The sequence below is a fragment of the Dreissena polymorpha genome, chromosome 12 (assembly GCF_020536995.1).
Source record: "Dreissena polymorpha isolate Duluth1 chromosome 12, UMN_Dpol_1.0, whole genome shotgun sequence".
Taxonomy (NCBI): domain Eukaryota; kingdom Metazoa; phylum Mollusca; class Bivalvia; order Myida; family Dreissenidae; genus Dreissena; species Dreissena polymorpha.
The window spans coordinates 64,231,320-64,244,236 of NC_068366.1; the positions used below are offsets into that span (position 1 = coordinate 64,231,320).

The 12,917-nt window shown below is 35.8% G+C and overlaps 1 protein-coding gene across 1 annotated transcript; it reads right to left on the reverse strand.

Moving 5' to 3' along the window:
- Positions 1-958: 958 nt before the first annotated feature.
- LOC127852944 (leukocyte elastase inhibitor-like) lies at positions 959-7,604 on the reverse strand. Its single transcript, XM_052387027.1, has 2 exons — positions 7,521-7,604; positions 959-4,105 (listed from the first exon to the last, which is right to left on the reverse strand). The coding sequence occupies exon 2, from the start codon at positions 4,054-4,056 to the stop codon at positions 2,908-2,910; it is 1,149 nt and encodes a 382-aa protein (XP_052242987.1). The 5' UTR covers positions 4,057-4,105; positions 7,521-7,604; the 3' UTR covers positions 959-2,907.
- Between the last annotated feature and the right edge of the window lie 5,313 nt (positions 7,605-12,917).

The window sequence follows — 12,917 nt, forward strand, 5'->3', positions numbered from 1 at the left end:
ACTGTTTTACTGCGTGTTCAGCATGAAACAATTTTATCTCTAATGAAAAGGCTCGACAGATTGAACAGTTTTACACTCAACTCTTGACATCAATACAGTTTGTGCGTGCACCTTTTATTTTATGAGGATTGCCAGCGCCAAAGCGTTTGCACTTAAAGGCTATGTTCTCATATTTAGTAATAACTTCCATATTCCTGTGTACTAGTATATTTAAGTTCATAAAAGTATCGTTTTTCGATATCCTGATATAAGTTTTGGCCAATCCATTTTAATTGTTTTCGAAATTGAACATTAAACATGTAAAAATATGAAGTTTTATACAAGCTGTGGTTCCAGCGGTGGAATCACGACCTCACTTTAAAGCATTGCATTCCAAGCCGCAATGTATCAGGGTCAGTTCGCGGTCAGTACAGAGATCGTTATATAATATACAATGTAGACGGTATCGCGTGAACTAGGTGCACTGGAATTTTATTAAGACCAGATGTTAAATGAACATATTCGCCGATATAATTATGGTATCTCAATAATAGATTCTTAATGTGTTTTCAACAAAACCATGATACATATTATTTTTGATTAATTTAACAAGAATTATTCCAACATATTGACCAATGTATTGAGCATGAGCGAGATGATTCCCGATACTGTCAATAATCGAATCAAATAGCAATGCCCGACAAACCACTAAACAGGTTTGTCCGAAAAACGCGCAGATACTTCGCGTGTGGCAGGTTGACTAACCTGTTTTAATTTCACTTCAATTCTTGTATTTTTTTGTATCTATAGATATATGATCAGAAATATGTAATAATGTAAAAATATTCCGCGAAAACTACGCTTAACATCCCGTACTGCGTGAAATGCAGTTAAGAACTGCACAGACAACGACGTATGCTATCTTTGATTATATTCATTAAACTCTTTACCTTTCGCCAGCCACAATCAACGCCGTATATCTTTTTTAAAGACAGTTCTTGTTTATTTTATGACGACAAGTGTTGCATATATCAAAATCAGACTATATTGGCGTGCGAAAGTTGTTAATATCAATGTATAGTTTGTGTATTAATAATTGAATTTATTTAATCAGTTAGTTACTACTTAACATGGGTACAAGTGGATGCTGATCAATAAATTGAAACATTGTTCCAATAAATAAATACTGTCTCGCTAAGTTTGAGGCTTGCACCATAGCTGACTATAAATAAGTGTTCGTTATTGCACTATGAAAATTGAGCATGCCTATTTTTGTTCGCGGGTTTCCATTATATTACAGTCATTTGAGGGTTGTTCCAATAGTTTGGTCAACTGACTTTTACATTCTTTACTAGTAGGTATTTATTGTATATTGGTTGCATTTCTAACATAAAACCGTTGCAATAAATTAAAATAAAGAACGATCTACAACTGAGAAATTATCATTTATATTACAATAGTGCATGTTTTGTTAATGTTATTTTTCATGTTTTTTAAAGCAGTATATTTAGTAAAGATTTCGGCTACTTAGGAAGTATATTGCACAGGTGAGAGTCATTTAGAATTTATCACCAAATGAACATCTTTTGTAATATATTGCTTAAAATTATTATCAAACTGTTTATATTAAATGATTCTAGATATAACCAAACATCATGTAAACCTGAATTTCTGCAAAATCTCCCAAACGTTTGATACCGTTGACTTGGAGTTAGGGTCATCACAATCTTCTTAACTTTGAACACGAATCAATAAATATTGTTTGACTATTTTCGATGCATAATTTTAAGAAATATTTTACAACACGTATTCGTAAATATTGACATATAAGCATCGGCTATCCACCTATTAACAACATATTACAAACAATATATTACAAATACACAAAGTATGCACATATAAATGTGTGATATCATGGGTAATGTAGAGTATACAGTTAAGCAAACAAAAAGTGTTAACAGTAAGAAAATGCTTTAATCATAACACCTGTACAGAGTATTAATAACGTTGGCAAAACATGAAACATACATGTATCGAAACAACATTTTAAGGAACTAGACGAGCAATGTCCTGATAAATTAAACTGCCTAGTTTTTGCAAAATGAAATGCGTTCGAAAAAAAAGATAAATCACACTTAGTCAAACATTGTTGGCTATGTTCGCACAGCAACGTCTTAAAAAATGCACACTTTGAATTTTGTGTTTTCATTGTAACTATATGTTAATACTGAATAACTGATATATCAGACATTTCACAATCGGGCCGACTAGCAACAATCCTAATATACAACTCCAAAGAAAATAAGGAATTGTGTAACTTTAAGAAAAAACAAAGATACAATAGTGTCAAGATGTTTCAATCTACGTCCGTTTACAAGTCTGGGTTATATCGATCAAGTTTGATGATTATAAGATAATAGCCATTTAAATGAGATAGCAGACAACATTGATTTTTTAAATATGGCACTATACAAAGGTATAAAGGTTCAGTAAAGCTTCCGGCGATCAGGTTGACCATCATATCTGTTTAAGATTTATGCCCATGAACATTGTAAACCAGTTTGATGATAATACGATTATATCAGTTATGTTAAAATAGAAAACAATGTTAATGTGATTAATATTTATTAGTAATATACCGTTATTCAAAAGTGCTTTATATGATCAGGCTGTTTATCAAACTTGTCCGAGATTATACGCTCACAAATTTGTATCACAAATATTCATCAATATCCAAATAAGACGCACTGAGCTTTTTTAAAATACAACGGCAATTAAGAAATGGTTCAAGCGATCTTGCTGGTTATGAAATTGCAGAGATAGTTTGCAAAAAAACGACCGAATAAAAAGGTATATTAACTTAACGATTCTTGACATTCGGAGACTGCAGATATTTTCTGCGAAGTCTCTTTGCTGAAACTGTGCAAACTAGAGTTCGTCTCGAGACAGAGCGGCTTCCAATGTTGATCCAGTATAACGACCAACAAAAAGTGGCGCCTTCAGCTGGTAGTGCCAGATCATAAACATGAACGGGTGATCAGCTGTGAATATCTTTGGAGGAGGCGGTGCACTAAAAAACATAATTGTCCCAGCAGTTGCAGCTGCAGCCTCTGTACCTTCTTCGTTGACATCAACAAATGCCTTGTGGAAAACTTCAGAAACAAACAAATCCTTCCCCATTCCAGAGAGGTCACCTTTGTTTGTATCGAACACGTCAGGCATTCCAAGACACGATAATGTATCTGAAAGCTGGAATGAACTCTCGAGCTTGAATTTCGGAACAGACACTTTAACAGTTGGTGAGTAAACATCTTCAATACATTGGTTTATTTTTTCGACGTTTATCTTTTTCTCCATTTCCAGCAACCCAGTGACGGAATTGGGAAGTAGCACTACCATAGCCAATTCATCCCCAATGTAAGGCATATGTAAAACCTTGCAATCCAAAGCTTTGTTCTCGCCATATAGCACTTTCTTCATTTCTCGTTTCATCATGTCTAATTTGACTGATTTTCCATCTAATGTATGAAAATCAGTACGTGTCGTACTATTAGGCTCAAACTGTGTTGCCCAGTTTCCTTTGAAATAGATGGCATTTGCAACTACCATTCTTGTTAGGGTATTAATAGATCCGCTCGGCAGAAGGTTTTTGATCTTTTCGTTTGTGACTTCTTCTACCCATTTGTTTATTTCTTGTCTGCTTCCCTCGGGGTTTGATATGAAGTCCACATATGTGACATCTGAGGCCAAATGTTTGACTGCAGCTTTAATATAGTCTTCCAGGATGTGCTTATCACTGTTAGGATAGAGCCTGTTAGCGATTTTTAGTGTGACATGATCGCTCCCTTTGTTCAACACTTTAACAAATTGCTCAGCATCTGCAAGTATCATCTGTTGATCATTTGACCTGAATCGTAGCGTAGAAATCATCTGCTTTCTCGTTTCATTCTTTGCTCCAGTTTGAACCATCGTCATGACAACGAAAATGCTGCTCGGCGACATGAACATGTTGTCATTAGGATTGTGAGAAACAACATGTTTGTACAAATCCAGTGAAAAGGTTGATGCACTTGACATGGTTGTTTGCTGCTGTCAGGATTATAACGCTTTAATTGTTGATGTTTTTCTACAATTTGAGAACAAATACATTATTTAACTGTGTTATGGAGTTCATTTGTGTTCACTTTATAATGCATATCTGAAACATGGAATCAACTGATTTCAGGCAACCTAGGGATTTGCTTAAAATATGTGTTTATCAAGAAACTTTTAAATAGTCTGGCTTACCTGCTCTTGACACTAAGAACTATATTTTAAACCATCCTTAATAATAAAGCAACATGAAAGTTTCTTGATAAACACGTATTTTAAGCAAATGTCTGCACAACTGTTAACGTCCTGACTACATCATCAGTCAAATAGACTCTATATAATGTTTAACCTTTATTGTGACTATCGTTTCCGTCTTCATGTTATTTAGACGAAAGCTATGCAATTCTGATTTTCACATCCGGCGAAGAGGGAGTGGAATTTAAGGAGCGCCCGTCGTCCGTCAATCAGTCCAAATATCGAAGTTAAACATAAGATGACATTTACCGGTCATGATTTCTCAAGGTCAAGAATTCCCTTCAAAGTCAAACAACTGAGCCTTCATTGTCAAGTCCGCTTCATATCTCTTATATCTTAAACAGATATGAATCTTTGATAATATGTTTAAGTCCTTCTCACCGGCTCAAGGTAACGATAACGCTTGAAATCGTTAGTTTAAGTATCCATTTAAATGTCAGCTTCAAATGTTCTATACCATTTAAAGCATTTACTAGCAAATAGGTTAGTCTGTTTTGTTTTTTTGTCAATGACAAGATTTGGAGAACAATTGAGTCATCCACACTGTCTCAAGGTCAAAATGCAACTGAAGGTCAACAGTCTATGCCTCTCGTCTATGCCTTTCGTATCTCCTTTATTTTCTACACCATTCGAAGAAATAACTAAACATTTCGACTCAAATGTTGAAGTTAATGAGGTGACATGACGACGCCATTGGCTGTTCTCGCCAGCCACGAGCTAAGAGTCATTAAACACCAATTAGTGAAAATAGCCTAGTTCTAATCAAAACGATATTTATCAATTGTTAAAAGTTTCGTTTTTACAACATTTGGCGATCTCAAAGTTTTATGTGGCGTGTCGTTAATTTATGCTACCATAAAGCCTTAATATTTTTTTGATAAAAAGTGTTTGTAACACGAAATAGTGCCATGGTCTTATAGTTCTATTTTTTGAAACATTGACCTGGGCTTTGAAGTTCTGAAGAAACAAAGAGTCGAACAATATCCTCATATAGACCTTGACCATCTAGCTATAATCTTCAGAACCTTTTTTCTTGAAATCGCAGGATCAATTTTTGCGGACAGAGGGTCAAATTAACGAATGGACGGGCGGACAGACAAAGAACAGACATACATGACGGATTGAGTGTATACTAAGTCCCCGAAAAATAAATTGAATAATGCAAAGAAACCAAATTTTCAATGTTATACGTCTTAATTTGCTTTATTTGTTCAATATTAAGTAAAGTCTGCATATTACCTACCTACATACACAAATTCTGCTCAATAACTTTATCTAAAATCAACCATTCTCACCTAAGTTACTAATCAGAAACACTTAATGTCTTCTTTTAGAAACAATGATCTTGGTACAAATCCAGTTTTTTTTTCTTTTTTGTGACCCGCCGAAAAACGGCCCTTTCCCCTCGGATTTTTTTCCCCTCAGCTGGTAATTTTTCCCCCAGACTTCATGTTTTTCCCCTCCAAAAAAAATTATATTTTTTTTTAACTTTAAATACATCAGTTAACCAGATCCAGTGTAGAAAATAGAACATATTGCATAATTAAATTATCTGTTGCCTTGAATTAAAAAAAAAAACACAGTAAAATATGTTAAAATGATTATTAAAGACTTTCCTTATTTTCCCCAAAATCCGGCATTTCGCGTGATTTTTCACCCAAAATCCAGCATTTCGCGCGTTTTTTCCCGTCAAAAAGGCCAGGCCCTCGCCCCAAAATCAGATAAAAAACCTGAAATCGATCAAACAAGTATTGTTTCCAAGCGATTCCACATATACTCTGCTTTTTAACTTAAACTGCAAATAATGCGGCTCTTCTTAGAAAATATCAAAACCTGTGTTTATGACACCCATTGCCCCATAATAAAATTATGTAGGTAGACTAACATACAAAAAATCAGCTCAATATATGAAATCATTGCAAAAAAACCTCCGGAAAACGGTCATTATAGAGAAAATTTATAATTCCAAGGCCCATAACTTTGCAAAAAATCAATGGACCGGAACGAATTTTACACTTTATCTGATGTTTATGTAGGTATTCTCGCATACGAAAAATAAATTTACTAACTGAAAGCCTGGCGTAAAAAACTCCGGAAATCGGAATGCCGGACGGACTGATGTAAAGTGCGACTTCTATATGCAACCCTCCCAGGACAGGGAACATACAAATAAAATTACTTTTGTTTGTAGATACACACACAGAGATGATGGTTTAATTAGAACAATCGTCTTTTCGTCAGGTCCTCTTTACTCTCATAGTATCGTGCATTTAACGAAAAACCTTCAAGAAGTGCTGGAAAGTTAATGTTTTTTTCACTTTTTAGAAGTTGTAATTTATTTGATGGTTATCCATGCCTATAACGACGACGCATTCCTATGATTTTCGGTGTTCGTTGGATAGTAGGTCGTGTTTATTCCAGGGTGATGCTATGATGTTTAACTTGGTAACACACTATTACGTTTTTGATTACGGATTAATAGTAGCTTTATCAATTGTTTTAAATGCCGAGTATTTTTAATAAAATGTAAAAATAGTTAAAGAACAACAAGATCATGAGTTTCGTTTTTCCATTTAATTGCTTTTTTAGCACAAGCACATGCATATAGTAACAAATCGAAGCAACCAATCAGAAGGGCCATTATTATGAGACAATAGTACATGAAACAGATTACTACAGGGAGTTTAACTAGTCTAGCAAGTATTTTTTCAAAACATTGCCGATTTAAAAGCAGTTTTCGTTACACATTTAACTATAGATTGGCATAACATACATGCGTGTTTTTGTATTTGTTCACTTCCAAAATTCGTATGTTTTCAGTAAGAGGGCAGACACTACGGATAGACATGCTATTTTTTTATTTCTGATACAACCCATATGAAAGCACCTTACTAATTTAAAACAATTATTTATGAAGTTTCTAAACAAGCAATATTAGAAATCTCCAATGCAAACTGCGAGAATTGTTATAATGTACATTTCTTACTCTTTATTCTGTTACGGTTTTTACATATCAAAAGACCGAATTGACCAGTGGACATCTTGTCCTGAAGCAACTGGGCTACAACTAAGGCTTAACTAAATATCTCATTTCAGTAATGTTTTATAAACGGAACGGTTTATAATTAACAAGATATGTACATACTGATATATTTATGCTTAAAATTATGTAAATTGCAGAATATTCAGTTTACCTGGACTTAACTGATCTGCTTTTGCTTTCGTGTTCTTCAGACAGAAAATACATAACACAGTATCTGTTTAAGGTTACAAACAACTCATTTCTACTAACTTTATTCAATACTTGTAATTATATTTTCAACATTGCCAACCGGATTGAAAATGCAATCAAATGCAGCTGGGTTAAAAGATACCTAGATAATACCAATACGAGTAAATGGAAATTATTCTACCAGAAAATCCTAAAAAAATATGGTGACTCCTTAATCTTTGAATGTAACATCAGCAATACTATCTTACATGACATTGCAAACGAAAACATATTTCTATCTGATGTTCTATCAGCGTGGAGTGATGTCACTCATAACTTAGAAACCCAAACTAGCAGTAAAACAATTCTATGGAACAATAAAGACATAACTTCAAACAATAAGACGCTTTTCTATAAAGACTGGTTTGAACGAAGCATTAAATATGTCGACCAATTGTATGACTACAGAATTAAGGATTTCTACTCTTTTGATAATATATGCTACATATACGGAATACCTTCAAATAATTTTCTGAAGTACTACACACTAATCAAAAGCATACCCATACATATTAAATCTGAAATCAATACAAATAATACACCATGTACTCAAACAACATTTGTAGAAAACATACTTTGAAGAAAAAACAAAACAAATAAAATATTTTACACACTACAAATTAAAAACCCTACAGAAAACTCCAAAATCCAAAATAAATGGCAAGTCCTTTTTGAAGAGAATGAACTTAATTGGAAACACATATTTACCATGCCATATAAAGCAACTATTGAAAGCACACTGAGAAATTTTCAATATAAATACATCCATAGAATTATAGCTACAAATAAATATCTCTTTAAATGCAAATTATCTAACTCAAATCTGTGTGACTTCTGCTTTGAAAACATTGAAACTATAGAACATCTTTTTTGGGAGTGCAAACACATCCAGCCTATTTGGAATCAATTAATCTTTTCTTGAACAACAACAACTTAACGTTAAACTATCTTTCTTAAATGTAAGTTTCGGAATTAACTCATTGAAATCAATAGACTGTAATAATATTGTGAATTTTATGGTTATATTGATGAAATATTTTATCTTAAACATGAAGTACAAAAAACAAGTACCAAATTTTAATTGCTTTGTCCATAGTCTTAAACTAAAAATCCAGATTGAGAAAGAAATAGCCCTCAGTAATGACACATTACAAATCTTTGAACAAAAATGGAATCGGATTAAATTCTCATAATGTTTTGTCCACTTATATACATTTTACCCTAATGTTAGTTTATCTCTCTAAAATAGTTTTGTTTATTTATATTTTTTAATTTTAATTTTTTAATCTGACAAGATCATTGTGAATATAAAACAAAAAACACAAGTCCAGTATGCTTTCTTCCGACTTTATACAACTCATCATTTTTCATAACTATTACTCTGTTGTGCTTTTCTTTTCTCTCTAAAAAATAAATATATATTAGCATATCTTGTAAAACCTGTCTGAACTTTATTGCTTTGTATATCACTATATTGTATGATCATATACATGTTTACATTGTATGTATGATATTGAATAAAAAATAATAAAAAAAAAGAAATTCTTATTTACAAACTGCACGATGTTTTTTACTTATGTTTAAAACATAATATCTAAGTTTATTAACACAAATATAATAAAAGTTTATACTATTGTACTCACCTAAATACAAGAGTAGTCCCGCAACCAATTCTCCACAGCTGGACAGAGTGATGCCGAGAATAAAATCAGGAATACTGGGTGATTTAGTTGTCGTTACGACGTTAGCTTGTAGCTTCGAATATGGCGCACAGGAAGAGAGAGCGTAACGGGGTTTTCACTTCCTTTATCAGGGAGTTGTGTTCGTCCCAAAACCGCTTCGTGCCACACTCCCCCTGTTCTATCAAAATGGAGCTGGTAACACCTTCATCATATTGTCTTCACTGTAGAATCTTCCCTCATCAGAATACAGTGTCCATGTAGTATTGGTGTAAAGACCCCAGTCTGGCCATGCCAACCAAGAAATGATATTCATGAGTACAAAAGTTTCATCAAAGTTTCATTAAAATGGATAACAAGCAAAAGATAAATGCGTTTGGGAGCTAATGAGTTTAACTTCCATGTCCGGCTTCGCCGACAAAGGATTACATCTGCTACATGATGCGGGTGTTGGCTGAGGTGAATTCGAGGACTTCTTCCGCTGTTTCCCCTCTTACTCGTCTGACCTCCAGTGCAAACTCTCCAATAAATGCTGGGGTGCAAGCACTTGCCTGCAATGGTCTGAAATAGGGAGTATCTGTTTCAAGGGTAAAATGGCCCTTCGGAATCCTCCTAAGTGCCGTTTTCTGGTAGCAATTAAACTCCCTAACCAAACCAGTTTCTCCGAAATAGCACTTCGGAAATGTCTCCAGCCCGCTCACAACTTGCTTCACAGTTCCGGTAAAACAGTGGAGAAGAATACGTTGGATCGGGGCAACATTGGCTCTCATTATTTGTAGACAACTTCTCCACAGTGCTGATCCGCAGCGTCTCGCATGTGCATAATCACTGGACGGATGAGCATACTCAGTTGTAGGGCCTTCACCAGGATCTCTCCTTAACTACCAGGTGGATGCGCGTGAACATCGGTCTAAACCGATCTCTACAGGCTCAACAGGCTCCTGAGCTCCTCGAACTGCACGTTCTTGGATGTATACCCACTGCCGGTCATAAGCCTTTCTTCCCAGGATCCCAGATCTTATATCCTGACCTGAGGGGTGTAACTTGGGGAACACTATTCTCAACAGTCGTATGCATTACACATATTTTGGGTTTGTGTTCATGATTGTACAATGTCGGAGAATTTAGTGACAATTGAAGAACAACAACTTGATCATTGTCTTCTTCTATTCTTACTTCTGACATATCAGATTCAGTTAGATTGTAATCTGTTACCATGGTTAGCTTAGGTTTTTCCCTCTCTTCTGTAGATTGGTCTTGCTGTGCGTATTTCTTAGGGCGAGACAGCTGAACCTTGTTTTCATTCTCTAGGTAATCAGGTGTAAACTGACCTCCAAATTCTGTCTCTTGGAAGAGACGTTTCAAATCTGCCTCGTCTATACCTGGCCCATTTGCAGGCGAGTTCAGAGTGCAGTCGGGTTTATCCCGACCAATACGCTTCGCATTGAACAAACGTCGAAGACTAAGGCCATATGTAACATGGTTATTCTTCTTGACCTTCTGCGTGGAAGTCTTCCTGCCTCTAATTAAATCCCTATCTTCATCATGAACTGGGCTATTTAGCACTGGGGTCGGGCTTCGCCCTACTTGTCCGACCCAGAAGAGTTTAAATGTTTCTCGTTATCTTCCTGTCCCTCAGTACATTGGACATGTTTACTGCTGTCACTTTTGCGGCGCGGACAGTCTGTTATGTAATGATTTTCTTTGCAGTTGAAACACTGAAGTGTTAGAGGAGGTCTGTTCGGGGACGGCGATTCAGAGCGAGATTGTCTGTCAGGAAGGCGCTTGAGGATGGTATCAACAGAGGTCTTAATCTGGCTGATCTGTTGTTCAATTGTGTAAAGACGTTTCTCACAGGCATCCAATCCAGTCAGTGTACTCTGACCAGTTGGGCTTTGTGACTCCTCTTTCACTGAATATAAGGACCAGCCTTGGCTAATTTCGTGAACAGTTGTCTATCGAACATCGCGTTTGGCACGGCCATGAACAGCTGTGTGAGTGTGGACTGCCCGCTTCACTTTATCCACTGCTGCCTCCATTGTAGATGGGCGAGCATTCGCTGCCACTTCACCGGCTTCCTTGTTAATGCACCCATGACAAAAACGTAGAATTGCCTGGCTATACATATAATCTTCTGGGAGATCCCGGAAAGCTTTTGTGGCTAGTGTCATGATTCGGTCTGCCCAATCATCAAGGTCCTCATCAACATCTTGTCGAGCAGTGTTGAAGGCAATTGTAGCCGTTGCAGGGAGATCTTGATATCCAAAACGTTTCTCAAATCGCTTGATCATGTCAAAGTACTCCATGTCGCCATATTTTTTTACCAAATTTGCAAAGAAATCGCCGGCTTTGCCAGTAAGGCACCAACACAAGTTATCTTTGCAGTCCTGTGCTGACCAACGCTGAGCTACTGAATATTTTGTGAACTTAACATAAAAAAGGTCACCAGTTGGACTTTCCATTATAGTCAGCGTCTTAGGTAAATTGCCATATTTTCTTCATTTGCTGGTCCCTGTGACCTTGATCAAAGTAAGTCGGATGATTTGCAGGTGTTCGGTCCAAATGTCCGAACCTTCTCGCAGGACGCTGGTTCAAGAACTGGTGAATATCCCGCAAAAGGATGCTTGATTTGTGGTGGGTATGTCATTGACAGGATATTGACACCAGCGCCCGCTGATGTGTACTCGTTGTTAAAGAATGGCTTGTCACAGCTTAAGAACCTATTATTCATGTTGACATTATCAGCGTATGTCATTTGAGGTCTCGCATCAGTATGGTAATAAGCGTTTTGTAAATTTGGACCTTGTAGCCTTGATCGATGGAAAGTGTCTGATAATTTATCAATATCTTCATGTTGTGCTGTCGGGAATTCCCGACCATAAGGAGTGAAATCGATCAGATCTAGCAAATCCTTTGACATCCTAATATATGGAATTATTGACAATTGTTCTTCATCAATTGGTCCCACCCTCTCCCGATAATTAATAATTGCATTGGCTGTACGGGCCCCAATACCAGGCAGTGACCGTAGTTGTGTTTCAGATGCTGTATTAATTGGGACACGTGTCGATGGTGGATGGAACATGATTGTAATGGTGGGACGGGGACAGGCGAGGACAAGATTATATAAAAAAAATGAAGTATTAAAATGTAATGCTCCTGTCAGAAATTTTATCTAAAAATGTAATGCCCCTTTAAGTAGTTTCTAATGCCAAGCACACTTAAATGAATTATTAAATTAATTTCTAAAAATGTAATGTCCTTTTAAACAACTATTTTCTAAAAATGTTGTCCCTTTAAACAACTAATTTCTAAAAATGTATTGTCCCTTTTAAACATTTAATTTCTAAAAAATGTAATGTCCCTTTAATCAATTAATTTCTTTAAATGTAATGTCCCTTTAAACAACTATTTTTTTAAAATGAAATGCCCCTTTAGTAAACAAAGTTCTCAGACCAGCTTATAATTTTTATTGCTAATGTGTGACAATAGAAAATGGAAAAATAGAGTCTAGTTGGTAAAGTTGAAAGCAAGTGGAGCTCCGAGCAAGATGCTGAAGCACCCAAACACTATAGCTGCCAACTGGATCTTCAAGCGAGGCGCTGAAGTGTCCGAAAAGGTCCGGCACGTGGAGCTTCAAG

Coding starts and splice junctions, on each gene's coding strand:
- LOC127852944 (XM_052387027.1), bottom strand. CDS start 4,056: ATGTCAAGTGCATCAACCTTTTCACTGGATTTGTACAAACATGTTGTT.